This window comes from Salarias fasciatus, chromosome 6, assembly GCF_902148845.1.
Source record: "Salarias fasciatus chromosome 6, fSalaFa1.1, whole genome shotgun sequence".
Taxonomy (NCBI): Eukaryota; Metazoa; Chordata; class Actinopteri; order Blenniiformes; family Blenniidae; genus Salarias; species Salarias fasciatus.
Window position 1 is genome coordinate 16,706,504 of NC_043750.1, and position 20,188 is coordinate 16,726,691.

General features: G+C 43.3%; 1 protein-coding gene across 3 annotated transcripts in view; it reads left to right on the forward strand.

The window, feature by feature from the left end:
* The first annotated feature begins 1,286 nt into the window (after nucleotides 1-1,286).
* Nucleotides 1,287-20,188, forward strand: part of ndst3 (N-deacetylase/N-sulfotransferase (heparan glucosaminyl) 3) — a 44,412-nt gene continuing 25,510 nt past the window's right edge. For 2 of the 3 annotated variants that reach the window (XM_030093759.1, XM_030093761.1), the window contains exons 1-5: nucleotides 1,287-1,717; nucleotides 3,612-4,912; nucleotides 15,036-15,123; nucleotides 16,071-16,225; nucleotides 19,767-19,952. In XM_030093759.1, coding sequence (XP_029949619.1) covers nucleotides 3,914-4,912; nucleotides 15,036-15,123; nucleotides 16,071-16,225; nucleotides 19,767-19,952 — 1,428 coding nt within the window. In that variant the 5' untranslated portion in view covers nucleotides 1,287-1,717; nucleotides 3,612-3,913. Of the gene's footprint in view, nucleotides 1,718-3,445; nucleotides 3,506-3,611; nucleotides 4,913-15,035; nucleotides 15,124-16,070; nucleotides 16,226-19,766; nucleotides 19,953-20,188 lie in introns of those variants that run through there. The other variant, XM_030093760.1, reaches the window with a different exon arrangement.

Genomic DNA, 20,188 nt, shown 5'->3' on the forward strand with positions numbered 1-20,188 from the left:
AATGACATCTCTCTCAGCACTACTGAGAAGTTATTATCCTGTAGTTTGTGGCAATGAGTGTCTCTATGACTACCTTTAGGTCACACATGCATGAAAACACATGCACTTAATGGCCACCACCGCCAGCCGCCCCGTGTGCACTCATCTAGTTTTCATTTCAGGGTTATTGTCTCCAACTAGCACCGTAGCAGAAGTGGCTCTTTGCTTGTAATGTGGAGGAAATGGGTGAACAGCCTCTCTAATTACACTTCACCCACTGACACTAATTTACATACAAACACAGTCGCACTCCAGTCCAAACCATCATTATATCCAGATTCCACTTTGCAGGGCATGATATTTTGGCTGTTATACTTCATTCAAACTCCATTTCTCACCAGCCATGCTTAGTCATTACGCTGACTGAGAGCCACAAATAGGAGACTATGAGCAAATGTGTGAAATATACGTAAAATTAGTGAAAAGAATATGAAAATAGTGCTCATATGTTCCATGCATACTTGAACGTACAAACAGAACTGGCAGCTGTCATCTCTTTCAGACTATCTGTGAAATAGGACAATCTTTAAGTTATTGCTGTTTTCTTCTTCACATGTCCTCCACACACACACACACACACACACACACACACACACACACACACACACACACACACACACACACTCGCACGCACTAAATAAGCTCTATTGTAAGGCCATTACAATGTGAATGGGGGGCCCACCCGCTCCACTGAGATTTGTGTGAGTAAAGAGTATGTCAGTGCAAATAGGTTAGAGAGATTGATGAACTAGTGGAGAGTGAAAAGGGAACACCTAATCAAGTTAAAACAGCTTTGATTGACAAGCTGTGGCTGGCTGACTGACACTACAGACCTCGGTCCTATGGAGACGACGACTCTTAACAAATACATATGAGTGAGGGAGGGCTTTTTTTTTTTTTAACGGGAACATAACATCACATAATAATGTCAATGACTGAAGAAGTCCTTTTCATCATTATTATTACCATGCAAGAACACGAGTGAGTCCTTTCCCTTTTTTTTTTCTTTCTAAGTACTACAACTTGTGCAGGGGGCGAGAGGAAAATCAGTAAGGCGCACCATTAACCTGCACCGGTGCGTATCGGTGTGTGACATCCCTCATTCAACTGTGAGCTTTTACCGGGGCCCCGTGATCGCTGATGCCCGAGGAAAAGCCTGTTTGTGTCAATCAAACCGAGCCCCCTCCCCTTCTTTCGCTCCTATCTCCCACCCCCATCTCTGTCCCTCGACCGCCTCCACTTGTGCAGGCGCTCTTCAAAAACCGGCGCATTTACGCGCGACAGCCGGTTGTTAACGGGCAAGCCCGCGATCGGCGCGCCTCCATCTAGTCGCCGCCTAATCTCCACCTTAATAAGCCGCGATAAAGGGAGAGGGGAGATGACAGCGGGGTAGACAGGGGAGCGGGTGAAAGCGAAGAATGATGAAAAGGGGGAGGAGAACGGATCATTCCGGCTGGCCGCCCCTGCTGCACTAGTGGAGAGGAGAGAGAGAGAAAGAGAGAGAGGGGGAGAGAGAGAGAGAGAGAGGGGGAGAGATGGCACAACGCCTCAGCATCCAAAACATACGGGAGTGGTGCGCCACCGAGACCGGAGCCCCGGACTTACCCGTAGCAGCGTCGCGCTCAGCGCTCGCCGGCGCGCCTCTCCCCGCACAGCAGCGCCGCAGCCCCGGGTAGAGGTGAGTGAGCGCGCCGGAGCGGGTTCCTATCGCAAAGTTCAGCGACGAACTACCCAAAAAGATAAGATAAGAAAAAAACTCTATTGCAATTAGCTGCCACAATCAGTCCAACAATGTCTTAAGTTAATGTGTGTGCCATATCACTGAGATTTCATTGTGGTTTTTCTTTGTTTTTTTTTTTTTTGTTTGTTTTGTTTTTGTTTTAAAGGATCATCAATCTATGAAAATTAAGATTTATTTATTCCCATCCCTGCTTAATTTTTAATTCTAAATTGTTCTCAACGCCACGGTGCTTTAAATGTCAAACCATATAATAATGCTTGTTTAACTTAAAAATATGATATCGATATCGTGAAGTAGCTTTAACTCAACATTATTATCATATTATGACATTATCTAAATTGGCAAAATATAGTCTGTTTTTTAGATCATTATTTTTCTAATTCGAATTTGACTCTGGATGGGTTCAAAACTTTTCTCATATGGGTTTTTAAAATATCAAAACAGGAGATATGTGTATTCCATTCTGTTTTTTTTTCTTTTCTTTTTTTGTTTTTTGTATATATATATTCATACTTTAGATAGTATGAACACTCACTATATGTGATGGCAAAAACAGCGCAAAAAACTTTGAGGTGAAGTGTCAGCGTTAATCAAATTGCAGCGCCCTCCGGTGGCTCCAAATTGTCGCATAGCTACCTGTAGTAACAGGTTAAATCAGCTCTGTCAGTGGAGAAACTCGGCTGTATAGTAGGTCTCTCCTTTCAAAGCTCACTTTAAATTAGCCTCTTCCCACACCGAGTAAGAGCACACACTCTCCGCAGCACACGGTAGTTTTTCCTTTGCACTCTTCGTGTGTGTCAAGAGCATTTCCCAGAGATAGTACTCCCATCCGAGTGCCAGTTAGGATGACACACATTTCATTAAAGCAAATATTACAACTTTCTTCTGCGGCTTGGCCTGAATACAAAGAGAAGTGTGGAGTTCTTTTCATCCTCTTTTTCTGGTATCTTACTTATGGAATATGATTGGAGTCCCTCTTCAATGACCTTCTCTTTTCGCGTTTCACTAGAGGCAGGGAGGGTAAAAAAAAAAAAAAAGGATAGAAAACGTGAGGAAAGACTATTGATATTCAAACAGACAGAAGGAGAGAAAAAGGGGTGTAAAAAGACAGAGTGGGGGGTGGAGAGAAAAGAGAGAGAAAGAGATGCTGTGAGATCTTTTCTTCTCCGTGGCTCCCGGCACATACATTAAGATGCTAATCCTGGTCTTTTTTGTCTCTTTCTATAATTCATTGCATTTTGTTCCCCTCTCCGCTCTACTCTCCGTCTCTCATATTCTTGCGCTTTCTCTCGCTCTTCATTTCCTCTGTACTGTCACGGGCTCCCCCCAGATTAGTGCTCCTGGCAAAAGGATTCCAACTCTAATTTTGTGGTATTTCAGATGATTAGGTTCAGAAATAGGACAGAGGTGCTCGGAGTTTGGCACAATTAGAGGAAGTCTCCGTAGAGCTTTATGGGACTGATTAGTTGAGCACCAATCCACCTCCCCACTCTGCCATATTAGCACACAACCAGCTGTTGTTTATTTGTGAGGATTGACTTTTGTGTTGTGTTTGTGCTTTTAACTGTGATGTAATTTCAAATGTGCTGGTGTGTGTCTGTGTTTTGTGTGTGTGTGTGTGTGTGTGTGCCAGAGGTTGGCTAAGCCCTAAGGATGCAAGTTGTTTTCAATCAGCTCTGTAGTTACCAGCTGTGCCCTCACATTCCCCTGGGTGGCACAACCTAGGTACACACACGCCTGCGAGCACGCACACAGAGAACTAATGCATACTATTCAACCTTGCCCAACAAATTCACTCTTTTTCTTTTCTCCTTGTCCCCTTTCTCTGCAGATATTAATCATCGCTCGCTCTGTCTGTGCATGCACTTCTTCCGTGAGGATTTGAAGGAGAGCTCCTCGGCCGAATTTCCTCAATCAAGATCTTCGTTCCCCAATATCCGCCAGCAGCTCCTTTCTTCACCTGCCATGGTGACATGACACACCCCTGAGTGGCTTTGCTCCTGTCTCACACAGATAGACATCCTGGTGGGTTTGTCTGACCCCGATACTTCTGCACGCAACTCCCCAGATTCCGGCAAACCGAAAAAGACAACTGCTTCCCGCGACACACGCAACACACGTCTGCGGTTCACGATGTCCGTGGCTGTGCGATTCAGACGTCACCTGCGTCGCCTCCTGCTCCTGCTGGCCTCCTGTTGTCTCCTCTCGCTCCTCCTATCTGCATATTTTCTCTTTACAAACTCTACCCCCTCCATGCAGCTTGGGCAGTCTGCCGAGCCGGCCTGCTCTCAGCCGCTCTCCATGTCTCCTTATCGCCAGCTCCCGTACCCGTACCCTCCGAACCCGCCGCACACACACATCCACACCGACCCGGTGGTGCTGGTGCTGGTGGAGTCCCAGTACTCCCAGTTAGGTCAGGACATTGTGGCAATCCTGGAGTCTGCACATTTTCAGTTCCGCATGGAGATCGCCTCAGGAAAGGGCGACCTTCCGCCGCTGACAGAAAAGGGCCGTGGACGATATTCACTCATTATTTATGAGAATTTGTTAAAGTATGCACATGCAGACACATGGAACAGACAGCTGTTGCATCAATACTGTACTGAGTACAGAGTTGGCATCATCGGGTTCTTTCGTTCCACGGAGAACTCCCCATCTGTCCTGAAATTCAGAGGCCTGCCGCTGGTGCTGAGGACCAACCAGGCGCTCTGGGACTGCTGTGTAGTTTCCAGCTCGCCTCTGCTCCACCTGACCAAACCCGGCACAGATCGAGGGGCCTTACCCGGAGACGACTGGACCACTTTCACCTCCAACCACTCCACATTCCAGGCCGTACTGCACGCGCGGGCTAAAGAAGGCACGGGGGCGGGAAGCGGAGATAATCCGGGGCCTGGCTTCAGCCTCGGCCTCCAGGCCACCGTGGTTCAGGACATGGGACTTTATGACGGGGTGAGGCGAGTGCTCTTCGGCCAGGGACTGGGCTACTGGCTCCACAGACTCATCCTGGTGGATGCGATTTCCTACCTCACAGACAGGAAGCTGACTTTGGGCCTGGATCGGCACATACTGGTGGATATAGATGACATTTTTGTCGGGAAGGAGGGGACACGCATGAACGCCAAGGATGTGAAGGTACTGATAAAGATGAATGTGTGGTAATGTGCGTTAGAGAGAAGCTGTGGGACTCAGAGGATACCACTCAGTGTAGGACCAGGTTTCTCATTCTGGTATCAACTTCTATGAACAATAATTGATGGCAGTGAGTTGTGGAGATAATCAAGGTTTACATCATCCCAGGAAAAGATTGTTCTAGTAGTTTACTCCAGAGGAATTTTCCTCTGGCAGGGGTGTATTGAGGAGGTTGTGTGTGTGTGTGTGTGTGTGTGTGTGTGCTGTCTGTGCATGTATAATGCCTCCATGTGTTTGTGTATCAAGTGCATATGTGTTAGGGTACAATGAGAGGGTATTCTCAAGCGGAGTTTAAGCCAGAAGAGGCCATTTAGAGGGACAAAGATGTGGTGTGAAAGAGGGAGAGAGGAGGGGCGCGAGGGGAAAAGAGAGGTAGTGAATGACCCAGTGAAAAGATGAATGGCACTTATTCCTCTTTTCCCACGTTCCTCCTCTTAGGGAAACTAAAGGAGAGTCAGCCATGCAGCCCGCCTCTCAAAATAGCTTTTGTTTCGACACACACGCTTGCATGAGCAAACACACATATACAGATGGCCTTGCACCTTTGCGCATGTATGAACACAAAAATACTGTATTTGTAAACACTTAAAATACAGATATCTGTAGGATTTGAATATTTATAAGAGGAGCGAAAAATACATTTCTGGTTCGCTGGAGGGTTGAAAAACTCCTCAGCAGGCGGAATTTCGTTTGAAAACCGTGGTCACATCCTCCCTCTGCGTTCTATTCCTGAGAAGAAAAATAAATAGCGTTGTGTTGAGTTAGTGTGTGTGTGTGTGTGTGTGTGTGTGTGTGTGTGAGAGAGACAGAGAGAGAGAGAGATGGCACATCTCTGAGAAAGGTGAGATTTATGCTGCTTTGTGGTTACGCGCATCAGCCGAAGAACAGAAGAGCTTATGCATCTCACAGCAGCCACAGGATACACATGATCAGAAGTGTGTGTGTGTGTGTGTGTGTGGGTGAATGGGTGGGTGGGTAGTTGTTTTTTCAATTACAACACTATATTAGAATGTCACTTTCACCTGTCCTGTCAGGTTGTGACAAAAAAACGGGCCTCCCGTCCGTGGCTGGAAGTTGAGCATGAGATGAGAGCTAGAGGAAGAAAAAAAAAAAAAAAAAAGAAACTGAAGCATGCAGTGGGTGGTGAAGTGGAGAGGAATTCCACCCTTGAATGTAAAAAGGATGCTTGTATCTAGAAAAAGAAAAAAAGAGTGCATATTCATGTACGCACACACCGACAGTGGAAACGTTTCCTTGCACACACACACATTCACAAAATGAGCACACAAGCGCTCTCTAGTTGGAGTTTTCATTTTAAGTCTGCCTGACTCTTCAGCTTTGTAGCATAAATATACATGAGGATGAACCAGTGCCATAACAGAAGGGCAGAGAGATGGGGTTGGAGTAAGAGGTGGAGAGAAGGGGGGGGAGATGGCAAGACAGATAGAGAGCGGGTCAGGAAAAAAAGAGAGCGGTGCCACTTGAAAGATTCACACCACTTCCTCCACATTTCATCTCGCCTCTCTCCTTTAGGATAGCTGGCAATCATGGGGAGAACGACTCGAGGAAACAAGGAGAAAATAGTTGGAGGAGAGAGGGAGGTATGGAGTGAGGCGGTGCGCGGCGCCTAGAGGAAGAGCCAGCAGCGAACTTTTTGATTTCATTGAAACAAAATGCTGAAGGGAGATGGGGAAGCAGAGGAGGAGACGCTAAGAAGCGGGAATATGATGATTTGTAGCAGCCCGCCCCTCAGAGATGGAGAGCCTCAGGTAGACCTGTCAGATTACAGCACCAGCAAGGCTTTATGTTACAAACGTGTCTGCAGAAATACTCCAGGTATTTTCACAATCATCTGATCAACAAGTTCACCTGACTGCTTTTTCCTTTTTGTCTTTATATCTGAAGTATATACTGTCAGCCTTTTGGTTCCCTAATAAGCGAAAGTCCTCAGATTAAATGACCACATGTCAGCCTCACGTCCAGCTTTGGGTAAAGGTGACTGATGAAAAGATGGCCTCTAATTTTTATTTTTTCTATTAAAAAGATGAGTGGTTGTGGAATTCAAGAAATGATTTGATTACGGACATGCAGTCATTCCCCTGCTGATACGGAGGTTGCGTTAAGTTGCCTTCGCTCTGGAAGAGACGGATGGAAAAAAAAACACGTAAGCTGTTTTAGATTAAAATTTGGGTCAGAGCAGTCTGATTCATGGTCATGATGACATTACAGACCATGAAACTTCGTTTGGCAGGTTCATCACGGCATCTTTGAATATTGCCTGCCGAGCTCTGGAAACAGTATTCTAGTTGTGTAAAAATATAATCTATTTTATAAGCAAATAGCAGATATAATACTCCCCACGGTGAAAGATTTCACAATGAATAATTTTGAATGACACATTAAGAATGTGAAAATGTAAATCCGCTCTGATCCCTGGTGCTTCAGAAACAGCTTATGTCGAACATTGCATCAAAGTATGTAACCGAGGTTGTTATTGGCCAATTAGTAGAACAAGGTGTTTGCGGGGCCAGTGCTGGAAATCCCCTCTTACCTCTGAAAAGCCAACATTCAATCTCCTGTTCTGCCTGAGAGAGGAAGAGAAAGTGAAAGTGAAAGAGAGAGAGAGAGAGAGAGAGAGAGAGCGAGGCCAATTAAAATGCCACCCTCCTTCTCTCTGCACTCTTCATTAGTCTCACCCCACGAGTTCATCTGGTGACAAACAATACCTACACCCCCTTCTGTCTGCTCGCACACGCTCTCACACACACAGCTGTATTTCCTCTATTAAAATGATTCACAGGGAGGCACCCCGCCGATGACATTTCTCAAAATGAGGGATGATGCCAGTCAAAAACTCTCATCAATGGTATTCGCGCCGCTGCTCGTGTTTTTTAATTCATGCATGTAGGATCTCTCGTGGTCGTTAGGGAGGTGTCAGATCCTCATCTTCACTTCTCTCTTTATCACCTCCACCTTTCTCCCCTTACACCTCCTCCTCCTCCTTCAGCCACCTTCCTCCTCATTCACTCATGGCCTGAGTCATTGATCAGTATCTTTGCCCCATTTGTATTCCTCCCTGAACCCTTTCTCACCGCTCGCTCTTGCTCTTTTCCTCCCCAAGGTGTTTTCTGCAGCAAGTTTAGATGACACCTGGACACATGTGAATACACATTGTGTACATTGGCTTAGAAGCCACGCTCTTTTAGTATGACTGGTTGTGTTTGGCGTTATCTACCTGAAGACAGGTTGTGGCTCAGCGATGAGTGATGAGTTCATCTTCACTTGATTCCACTCTTTTCTGTCATGTCACACTTCTAGCTTTATTTTTTTAGCCTTTTTAGGTTTCAAAGTGGCGAAAAGGTGATAATAATGCACTGTAGTGTAATAATTGCTTTGAGAAAAAATATTATTTAAATCACCTCTCCGCTTTCTTGCATCATTTTAAAAATGGGACAGAGCGTCTTACATCAATCCACCAATTTTAATAGCTCAGATAGTTTATTTTTTCACCTGATCAAATACCAACTTGAACACAGTGTTCCCAGGAAAAGGCTTTGAAAATATCATGTTCGATTGCACATAATATCCTGTTTTGTTTCTGCTTTTCATTTTGAAATGGGAGCTGTGGATTTCTGATGCTGTGTTACTCAGCTGAGTTCTAGGATATTGACAGAAATAGCAAACAATATGTAGAAAAAGAGTCACTGCACGTGAATTGAGTGGTGCAGGAGGTAAAACCAGTGGGAAAAAGAAGGCATCAGGACATAGTTATACACTACTAATACACCAAATGAGGTCTTCTGTAATTTTATGTTGCTCCATTCCCTGTTTTGTGCCTCAGAAAAAGAATCAGTTCATTAAAGAAAAAGTTCAAATATGTGCCTCCGATGACACAGTGGAGCAGCTTTCACCATTTGCATTACTTTGCTTAATTTGGCGAGTCAAATAATTACGACTTTCATGTGGGCTAATAAAGCAGAAAATGCTATATTGCCTGTAGGCCTGAAGTGAAAGCCGGCTTTAAAACGTAACTCAGCAAGATGGCAGTTTTTCTACCATGACTCTACAGTGAGCGATATACGACTGACAAGAACGCCTCATAAGCACACTTGAAACGAATGAGCAAGAATGTCCAAGCTAAGGTGTTGTTTGTGCCTTTTTCATGACTCTAGTTTGATCTGAAAGAGAAGAAACCCAAAATGGAATTGCACAAAATGGACTCGTTTCAGATCCCGCTGAAGGTTTTTGGCTGATCCGTCCATAATTTATTGTGCGGTCCCATTTAGAGTTAATCTTTAGAACTAATTAAATATGATGCATATTTACTGCTTAAGTCAATCAAACTAAGCTCTTTTCATATCATTCTAGTACTTTGCCAAATGCTATTACATAAGTAATGAAGAAAGACATAAACAATGGATGAAGGATTTAAAAATCAGTGGAGAGATGAGAAAAACTGGAGGAAGTCGATTGAGTTTCGGTCTTTATGATGACAAGCGCGCAATTTTGTGCTAATGTATCATTTGTGGGTTGATATTCATTTAATTAAGGCAGCCTTGATAAGAAAGCTTGGGTTTTAGTCCGTAATGGCTTTTTAAAATAATAGAGTTGCAGGTGGTAAAGAGTAAAAAGACATGACGTATAAGATAGAAGAGGAGAACAGGGTGATGCTTGCAGCAGGATGCATCCTGACATCTGCTCTCATTCATACCCCCTGATCAGGAGAAGTTAAATTATCGCAGTCGTCCCTGCAGGGAGCTAAAAACTTTACGGGGAAGCTATTTCAGCCGTAACTCCAAGATCGAAGGAGGACAAAGTAAAGGTGTAACCCAGAAACAAATGAGTGCAATGATGCAATTACTTGGAAATAAAAACCTGTGTGGCATTCACAACAGAAGAAAGACAACATGATTGGGCAATAAAAGTAAGACAGTTTGTCATTTGTTTCAAAATGTTGGCTCATTTAGAATCTGATGGCGTTGACTCTTCAGAGAGGATGGAACAGGGGCAACAAAAGCACGTCCCAGCACTGAGAACAGCTGCAGCATTTGCCAATAATCAAGTTTATTGGCAACCAGTAAGTTAGAAAACAAAATGCTTGAGTGTTTTAGAGATAAAGATTAAAAGATGTTCTCTATTTTGTAAGAAACTGTGAAGAAATTTCAGTGAAAACTTCCTTAATATAAAATGTGCAGAGATTTGGATGATCCTTCCAGATGTGTTTCTGCCATTAAATTTAAAACGAGCGAATATATTTGATGAAATGGTAAAATGAATTGCTTTCAACAGCTGATATGGTGACTATGTTATATTAGGGATAAAATATGACTGTGTGAGACTTGTAAATCATTGGATCCTGTTCTCAGTTCCACGTCACATGTCAGCGTTTGGAATCTGAGCTTATTTGAATCCTCAAATGAAAACGTTTCTCAAAAAAAGTGTCTTAATAACTGTTTTGATTAATTAACCGTTTTTGTCTGTCCCCCTTGCTTTAAGTCCAAATAAACTCTTGGGAGTGTGGCTGAGTGCCACGCATTTTCTTCCACCAAATGAGGCCCGGGGTTTGCAGTCACAGCAATCACTGAAACTCAAAATCCTTGAGGGGCTGCCAAGAAGAATTTAGTGTAAGTGTAGCGATGCCAAAGCAATCACAAGTACCTTGGATACGTAAATGCGAGTGAATAGATGATTTTGTAAAATATTCCAATATAATAAGCTGCACTGTCTTCAATTTGACAAGTGAGAGTGGGAATGAGACAGAGGGGAGAAGTAAGCAAATGGAGGACTGGTATTAACCGGTAAGGTGCTCCTCCTGCTCAGCAAATAGAGCTGCCTGCCTGCCTGCCCCAGTTAAATCTGCTGGTCTAGTGTTTGCGTGGCGTACGGAGACGCACACATGCGATACGGTTGACAAATCAACAATTTATACGAACTCTTACAAAGGAATTAAAATCCATGAATGTGCCGAAGCTCATGTGCTCTCTGTTTTGCCTTCAATTCTGTTTTGTGCATAAAATCCCATTAGGACATTTATAATTTTCTAATTACTTTTATTATTTCGAATCTCCCAGCCAGGCTTGAGGCTGGGAAAAGAAAGAAAAGTGAAAGAGGGGAAGAAACAGTGGAAAGGCGAGAATGACAGAATGGGGATATAGTGAAGAGGTGGATGGTGTAAAGGGTTTTTGAAAGGCAGTGAATGCCAGCTGTCCAGATGCCTGTCTCCCATCTGTTTGAACCCCAACATCTAGCTGGCACCTCTTCCAGCGCTTACCACATGCACACATGCAAGTACACACCGACACACGAGTGCTGTCACTCTCACACTCACACACACACACACACACACGCACACTAACTGGCATCGCTTCTGACACCAGCGGTGTTAGGAAGCTGTGGGATTGGGCACAGAAATGAGGGCTATCACAAACCGCTAATCCCAGCGTGTGTTTACCTTCATCACTCGGATTGTCAAGATCTCTCACATGCTACATAGTCCCACCTCCTGCTAATCCAAATCTTCTTTCTTATAAAGTATCTCATATGGCCCAATTTTAAACCACTCTCAGCTTTGAGCTTAGTATCCAGTCGACAGATTGGCTCTGTATCGGTTAAAGCTCCCATCCTCCAAGATCTGCTGCTGTTACCCTCAGAAAAACAGCGGGAGCAGACTTCATTGTACCTCAGAGCCAGACTTGGAGTTTTGTTATACGCTCGCTGTGGATGTTTGCGGCCAAGAAGCTGGCTTCTGTTTTTTGCCGGCCATGGTTTGCACTGAGATGTCAGCCTTTCCTTAAGCTCTTTCTTCTGGAAAGTAAGGTTTCTGAGAATGACAGTCGGGTCCTGTCTGCAGTTTTTCCTCTTTGGTTTGGTTTTCTAATGTTTGGTTGTCACACACAGTTTTCAGTTTTCCTTGCAGAGGTTGTGGCTTCGGATACGTTTCTGTTATAATTATAAATATTTTGCCGTTGGATTGCAGATTTCTTATTTAGGTTCCAAAAGTTAAATTTGAATCATACAGGTCTCAATTTAAGTACATCTCATTAAAAGTCAACAAAAGATTTTAGAATGAACTAGAATCATCCTGGAAAAGCCATAATCAAAAGGGTTTCACTCTAATCTACAGTGGCTTGAAAAGTATTCCCACCCTTTGAACCAGATGTGGAAGATGCAGTAGCTGATGACCTGTCCAAGGTGAAACCAGCTGGGATCTGCTCCAGAAACCTCACCTTTACTGCCCAGACCGTATAAAGTGGTGGTAGTAGATGGATTTAAGGAGTTGGATGGAGGATATAATGACTGAACTACACAAATAATATTGTTTTGAAGAGTAATAGGCACATTATAATAGAATTGTTTTTTTTTTTTTTTTTTTTTTTGTCATTTTACACATTACAGCACAATTTGTCTCTGCACAGTGCAACATGTTAAAATTGCATCCATAAAAGATTAAATGTTTCAAAAGACTGCACACATCTGAAGCAAACTGCTATAAACATCAATAGATAAAAATACCTCATGCCTGTATTCACATTCCGTTTTCACATTTCAAATTGTGATGTCCGGAGGACGACTCCACTTTCAAGCTTGTTTGTATACAGACGGCGCTGTCTGTTGTCTGAGACATGACACGAACATGAATTCGGCAAAATGAATCGAGGGGAAGTTTTGTCACTTTGCCAATTAAATCGGCTCTTGTGTCTGTCACGTCGCTGAATAGCTTCATAAACTGTCTCGTCTGTCATTACGTCAGCTGAATTTGTGAGTGATTCTGTAATTTTATCCATCAAAAAATTTGACGTTCACGCCCATCTCATGCCCCAGTTGGTCCACCCTTATGGGTTTAGCGCTTCGTGTTTGGACTCAATTCCATGTCCCAGAAATCTGTGCAGTTTTTGAAGATCTCTCTCCGACACTCGGATATCAGTGGTATGTTGGTGAGATCTGTGGATGTATAAAAATAACCAGAGTTGTTATGTTGTTTGTAGCTTTCAATTCTGTTTGAAATCTCACCAAGAACCCAAATTTGGTTGATCAAGCAGATCTGTGTGAGCAATTTGTTTCCCCGTGAAAGTTTTTGCAATACGCACTGTGGTCTCAGGCTCTGAGCGATTTGAAGACCGGCTTCTCGGTTCGTTCTCTGATGTGCAAGATTTGAAAGCCGACTGCCGAACAACAACCTCTTTGATGGAATAAACTGCACAGTCACAACATCCAATTCAAGACATCCGTGGCTGCTTTTCGGTGGCTCAGTTTGAGTTTTCGAACAGCAGTGCGGTGCGGCTCCTTTCAGCCGCACTCAAATGCGAAACCATCTGTAAATTTCAACAAGTAGAGTTTTTAAAATGGCTTTCTGAACACAATGGCTTTTGCCACACAATGAAAACATAATTTTCCCTAGTCAGAAATAGAGGTGACAAAATGTTGACCGTCACCGTGTGCAGGCGAAAAAAAAAGAAAAAAAGAAAACTGTTGGGCTGTTTGTGGCTTTGAGGTTCTCGTGATTCACCACAAACATTTCCTCTGTGGGCCTTTTATTTATTTATTTCGCTATGGATGTTAGGTAGCGGAATACAAATGAGATATTTAAGCCAATATGCTGCACACTTGGACACACACCTACGCTGGCACTCACAGATACCAGCACACACGTAAATAATGCATTTTGACCGAGCGCATCAGGGGGTGTATATTGAGTTACAATGCAAAGCACTCAGCTACAAACTTAATTTAATTCTTAAGTCACACAAGCACCAGTGTGTGCGTGTGTGTTTAAAATGTAGAGGATGTCATTTCGGAGAAGATAGGATCAGATTAGGGGATTGTGCACATCTGTCAGCATGTGGCCATCTTCAACGCCATTAGATTAGAGCTAATGAAGATGCTCCGTGCATGCGCGTGTGTATTTACTGGTTTTAAAGATACACACTTCAGTACTGAGAGGCTAAAAACAGAGGGGGGAAGAGAACAGGGAGACTGCCTGGAACCAATTCCTTGCTCTGACTTCAGCCGCTCGGGTCGCGTAAATCAGGAAAGGTTGTCTGGGGATCGATTAAAAGCAGCATGATGAAAACTGGTAGTAGGCATGTGACGGGAAGAGCCACCGGCCTGAAATATAAGGAGAATCGTAAAAGCTTGATATGTAAACAAATTGCATGTAGGGTAAAACTGTGAGAAGTGATAGCAAGAAGAAAATGAGGTGGGAAAGTGCGAGGGTAGAGGGATATAGACAGAGAGAGAGAGAGAGATCTTTCCTCCGCACCGCTTCAGCCTTCCTTTCAAATTAGAACAGCCCTGTCTCCTGAGAATGTGACATTTTCACAGAGCAGGCGAGGGAGAGATGGAGGTTCAGAGAAGGGTGGGAGGAGAGGAAGACAAATGGGGTAGGGGGGGCACACAGGCGGCTGCAGGTTCTCAGAAGCAGGAAGACGGAAGAAGAGAGGGAGAGCCAAAAGAGAGGGGGAGGCATCGACAAAGGAGGAAGAAAAGAAAAGGCGGGTGCAGAGGTGCTCACTCAGTTGTGGTAGGGATGGATGGAGAGAGTGATGAGAAGGGAGGAGTGTGTGCGGGGGGGTTATTAGTGCACCCTCCAGAGGCTACTAATGCACTGACCTTCATTAACTCGCATTACTGTTGGTGTGTATGTGTGCGGAGTGTGCAACTCTCTTTAGTTAACACTCATTACAGAGTCTTTGTTTAAAGGCCAGTAAACTAATGAAGTCATTAAATAAGAGAAGAAAATCCCAATTTGAGTATTGAAATCAGGGACTGGCACGACTGAGCAGGAGGGACCAGCCAGTGGCAGGACACAGGGTAACCGATTCAACACCGTGTGGACAACATGTGTGTGACTGCTGCGACTGACGAAGCATCGGAGGAGCAGCTCAGACATCTCCAGGCTGCAGCAGGGGAGAAGAGTATAAACCTAAATATACATGAGACGTGAGATTCATATCTGTGAGATAAGAATTTTATCTGTGGAAATGCGGGTTTCGAAGATACAGCGTGCGACGGCCGTGTGTTTCAGTGCAGTTGTTTCTCTAATGTGCGTCTCTCCGTCCATCCACAGGCACTTCTCGAGACTCAGAAACAGCTGCGGTCTCAGATCTCCAACTTCACCTTCAACCTCGGCTTCTCTGGAAAATTTTACCACACAGGTTAGATTTAGATTTTTATTTTCACACGTACAACACCGTATTGACACATCCACCGATAAAAAGTATCAGTATGGTGAATTCAGCTATTTTTATTTGCTATATTTGGTGCTTTCGTCCAACTTTTAGATCAACTCCATCAACATTAAGTTTTCAGGGAGCTGTACTTTATTCCCACTGACACTGGAAAAGAGGCAGGATGCACAGTTTAACAGTTTACTGATAAACGTTTATGGATTGTGGGGGAAATCCATAGTACTGGGATCAAATACAGGCAAACAGAGATCCTGATTTCTAAAAAAACCCAGAACATAATATACCTTTACCTTAACACACGACTTTGCCAATCATGAGCTGTCCCTTGATTGATAATAGCCAATAAAAAAGTTGTGCGTTTTTTTAACCTTGATTATTGTTTGCATCTTTTAAGCAGAAGCTTTTGAAAACGGCACATCACAATAATTATATAATCTATAGCTTCATAGTTACGGAGTGATCTTTACCCCGGCATCTTTATGAGGTTATGACACAGTGTGGTGCATTCTGGGCCGTGCTGTGGCTCCACGGACATATTTTATTGATTTTCCAGTTAAAGAATCTAAATCTGCAGCAGGAGAACAAAGGTGTGAAATATGCTTCATAAGAAGAAGAAGAAAAAAAATGAAGCAAAACTGAACATAATTATAATTAGAAGAAATGTGACACAGATTGGAAGACATTAACATACCATCTGTTATTGCTATGGCATCACTTTTCATCACCATGGTATCAGACCACCTGATTTAGCAACACGAACTTCAGATGATTTTCTCGAACATTACATCACCGTGAGAAGTTCTGTGTGGCAGCGACTTTAGTTTCCTCTCAGTCTGCTTGGTTTTTGTCTCATTCTTTGTCGTTTTTTTTTTCCTCCCCCCCGTTTCATGTCTGTGCGTACGTGCGTGTTGCAGGCACGGTGGAGGAGGATGAAGGAGACGATCTACTACTGAAGTATGTAGATGAGTTTTGGTGGTTCCCCCACATGTGGAGCCACATGCAGCCTCACCTCTTCCACAACGAGTCCTCGCTGCTGGAGCAGATGGTCCTCAACAAGGAGTTTGCTCTGGTGAGTTGGAGATGGAACGCAGGCGAGCCCGCATCTTTCTCGCCGCTGTCTGTTTTCTTCTTGTGTGTCCTTTTAATCACTCCCGTTTGCCAAGATTACATTTTCTTCAAGGACATCTGGAGCTGTAAGTAATTGTTGCTACTTTGTCACGGCAGATTACATGATGTTTTCAGGTTGAAGTCCTTGATTTCCGCTGATTGACTTCACTCGGAGTTGAGTCAGAAGAGACTGCACCATTTTTTTTTTTTTTTTTTTTTACAATGTTATATAGTGGACAGCCTGGATGAACATTCCTCTGTACAGATTTCTGAGGATTATTATCAGAGTATTAAAACCGTCTTCTGTTGACAATAAGAAATGGTGTGATTTTTGAGAAAAGCAGATGATATTTTGCTCAAATGTGGAACACCTGTAGAGAAATATCAACCTCAGAAACTCAGTGATCAGTTAAGAACAATGCAACAGTTGAAACTATGTCCATTAAAATATAAAGCAGTTGTTTCTCATTAAGCAGTTATAAGGCAGTTAAAATAAAGTGCTTTACAAGTAAAATGTATTATTATTATTAAAATAATATAACTTCAACATTATAGGAGTTCTTATTGACTGATGCACTTTTATATGCATATAAACATCAACTCATTACATTTTACACTTTTGGCTTGAGTCATATCTTGAATGAGAATTTATTTTCTGAAAAGGCTTTGTTTAAACCCCAGAACAGAGGCGGAGCTTGAGTCTCAGTGCAGAGGGGGCGGAGCATTCTTGACGGGCCCTTATGATAGTAATTTTACCATTCAAACAATACCTCATGCTACCATCAAACAACACACTAATGCTCACTTTTATTGAGCCAATCAAACCTATATGCCTCCGAAAGCAGAATAAAGTCACAAACCAGTTCACAAACTTGTTCTGAAGAACAAATACACACACACACACACACACACACACACACACACACACACACACACACACACAAACAAATGCAACCTGACAGCTGTCAATCTCAGAGTGTCCGTTGTCCATGGTGCTGAAAACTCAGATTAAAAACTCACTGGCTAAATCTGTACCTTCTTTGATACAGCTTCAATATAAAATGAACAGAGCTGGTCAAAAATTACATAATCTGTTTAGATAGATATAGACACAGCTATCTATATCTTTTGGAATTCACGTATATCAGGAAAAAAAAATTGACTCGGTGGTCTCTTATAGTTGAGAGCAGCATTCTGATAAGGATAATATTTTTGAAGGTTTCACTGACTCACCAATGGCTCCGATGTTAGGTTTGGGAAGTACCACTAGCAGCTAGCATAGTGTTTAGCATATTGTTTAACTTCTCTCCAAAGAGTTCAGATCAAGTGCAAAAGAAAAGCCTCGTTCATGCTGCACAGCCAATCAGCGCTGACTTACAGCTCTGATGCATTCATGGACAGTCGTAATGTAAAAATTTGCAAATTGGAACCCACAGTCATATGCGTATACCTTCTCGCACACACTGCACATTTTATTATAATTTATTTACGAGTAAATGTGAACACATAACATGAAACAGGGCCCTATGACCTTGTGGGCCCTGGGGCGACTGCCCCCTTGCCCCCACTCTGGCTCCGCTACAGCCCCAGAACAATTCGTTTATTTTTCCATTCCACCTTTTCTTGTGTGCTTTCATCAAATTTCACATTTTTGGTTAATTTGTGTGGAAGAGTTCTGAGAGCTCTTTGGAATTTTGCTAAATAACAACAATGACAAGCAATAACATCATTCAAGTGTTCTGAGTGAGAAACATCTATTTGCAAACATCCCATATTGTTGTGTTGTTTTTTGGAAGTAAATTAAGGTAATACTCATTGAAGAGCCCCACTCATTTAGACACGCTGTAAAATAATACAGTACGTTACCTATTAATGGCTTAGAACTATACTTACCATTTTAAAGCGATACTTCAACATTTTGGCAAATTGGCCCATTTAGCGCAATTCATTAGTCATTTCGAACAGTATACTTACTTTTTTTGTGAGGGCAAGCTGTTGTTTATTCAGAGGTGAGTCGGGGAAGGTTTTCGGGACGGACACAATGGAAGTGGATGGTATTTTTGTTCCCCCTCGTCAAACTCATCAAATACACAATCCAACAACCCCAAAACACTTTGGTGGGCAAATTATAATCCGCACATTCACTACGCTGTGAAATATTAATGCAAAATCACCAGATTGAGTTGTTTATGCGAAGATTGCTAAGACGGAACTACTTGTCTGGGCGTAGTGATTTCAAAAGAAAAAGTAGGTCCCAGTATTTGCTCTAGTGTCGTAACGCTACAATATTATTTGTTGGTGTTCCACAGCGTAGTGAATGTGCGGATTATAATTTGCCCACCAAAGTGTTTTGGGGTTGTTGGATTGTGTATTTAATGAGTTTGACGAGGGGGAACCAAAATACCGTCCACTTCCATTGTGTCCGTCCCGAAAACCTTCCCCGACTCACCTCTGAATAAACAACAGCTCGCCCTCACAAAAAAAAGTAAGTATGCTGCTCGAAATGACTAATGAATTGCGCTAAATGGGCCAATTTGCCAAAATGTTGAAGTATCGCTTTAAGTTGCTGTCAAAAGCCACATCCAAAATCAAAAATCCAGAAAATATCAGGAATCAGATTTGATGTCTTGGATTTAGGTACAGTTTCCATCAGTAAGTCATGTAGAAAAAAAATGCACGTTGCCAATATCATCGATGTTGTCGTGAAGTAAATAATCAGGGGTAAAATCACTGGCCTGTGAATATTAATTCAGTGTAATTGAAACCTGACACATGCTGCAGCAGTGCAAAAACATAGTTTTACCACTGACAAATGAACAGAATGCAAATGACCTGTTGGCAAAGGTGCATTTATTTTCACAGGCACACCTGAGCCCTGCTTAATCTCTCCTGGTTAATCTGAAGTCCACAAGGTTGAGTGCCTTTGTTGCTCTGTTCTGCTCTGCTCTCTGCCCTGCACTTTATTTTACAGTGTTTTATGGGCGTGTGTGTGTGTGTGTGTGTGTGTGTGTGTGTTTGTGGGTGATGATGGTTTAGGAATATTGCCGTGTCAGTCATACAACAGGGGGAGGACGGTGGTGGGGGGCTCGGTGCATGTTGTTGAAGGTGAACGTGAACATAAAGCGTGATCGCTAACCTCTGTTGTACACACACATACATATCTCACTCCCTCATTCCCCCAACTGCTGATGTTTGGCTTTGACAGTGTGTGTAGGTGTGTGTCAGAGCAAAGGACAACACCATCAGTCTTCGGGGATGCACCCACCCTCACACTCACACACATACGCACACACCTCGCACAAACTATATATTTTTTTAATTTCCAACCCGAAGGCCAACATCATAACAAATGCAGCACAAACCATGTACGTCTCCTACAAGGTCAGACTGCCGGGCTCTGCGTGTGTTTATGTGCTTTGTCTGGAAGTTGTAAAGGTGCCATGGTTTTTGTGTTTATGTATATAACCCTGATGGTATCTCTGTCTGTGCCCCCTGCCGTCCAGGAGCACAGCATCCCCGTGGACATGGGCTACGCCGTGGCGCCCCACCACTCCGGCGTGTACCCGGTGCACCTGCAGCTGTACGAGGCCTGGAGACGGGTGTGGAACATCAGGGTGACCAGCACCGAGGAGTACCCCCACCTCAAACCCGCCCGCTACCGCAAGGGCTTCATCCACAACAACATCATGGTAAGGCCAACCGCGGTTTGCTGATCGTAAAGGCTGCAATTAAAAATAATAATAATAATCATCATAATAATAATAATAATAATAAAACTCCTTCCACTGCTGCTCTTTGAAAATATAGGCATGGTTTTGACCTGTAAGTGGCAAAACATTTTAACCAATAAAGCAAGCACTTCTCTGTGTTGCAAACCAATCATCTCCCATATCCGCCTCCCAACAACAGACCAAATGGAAAGCGA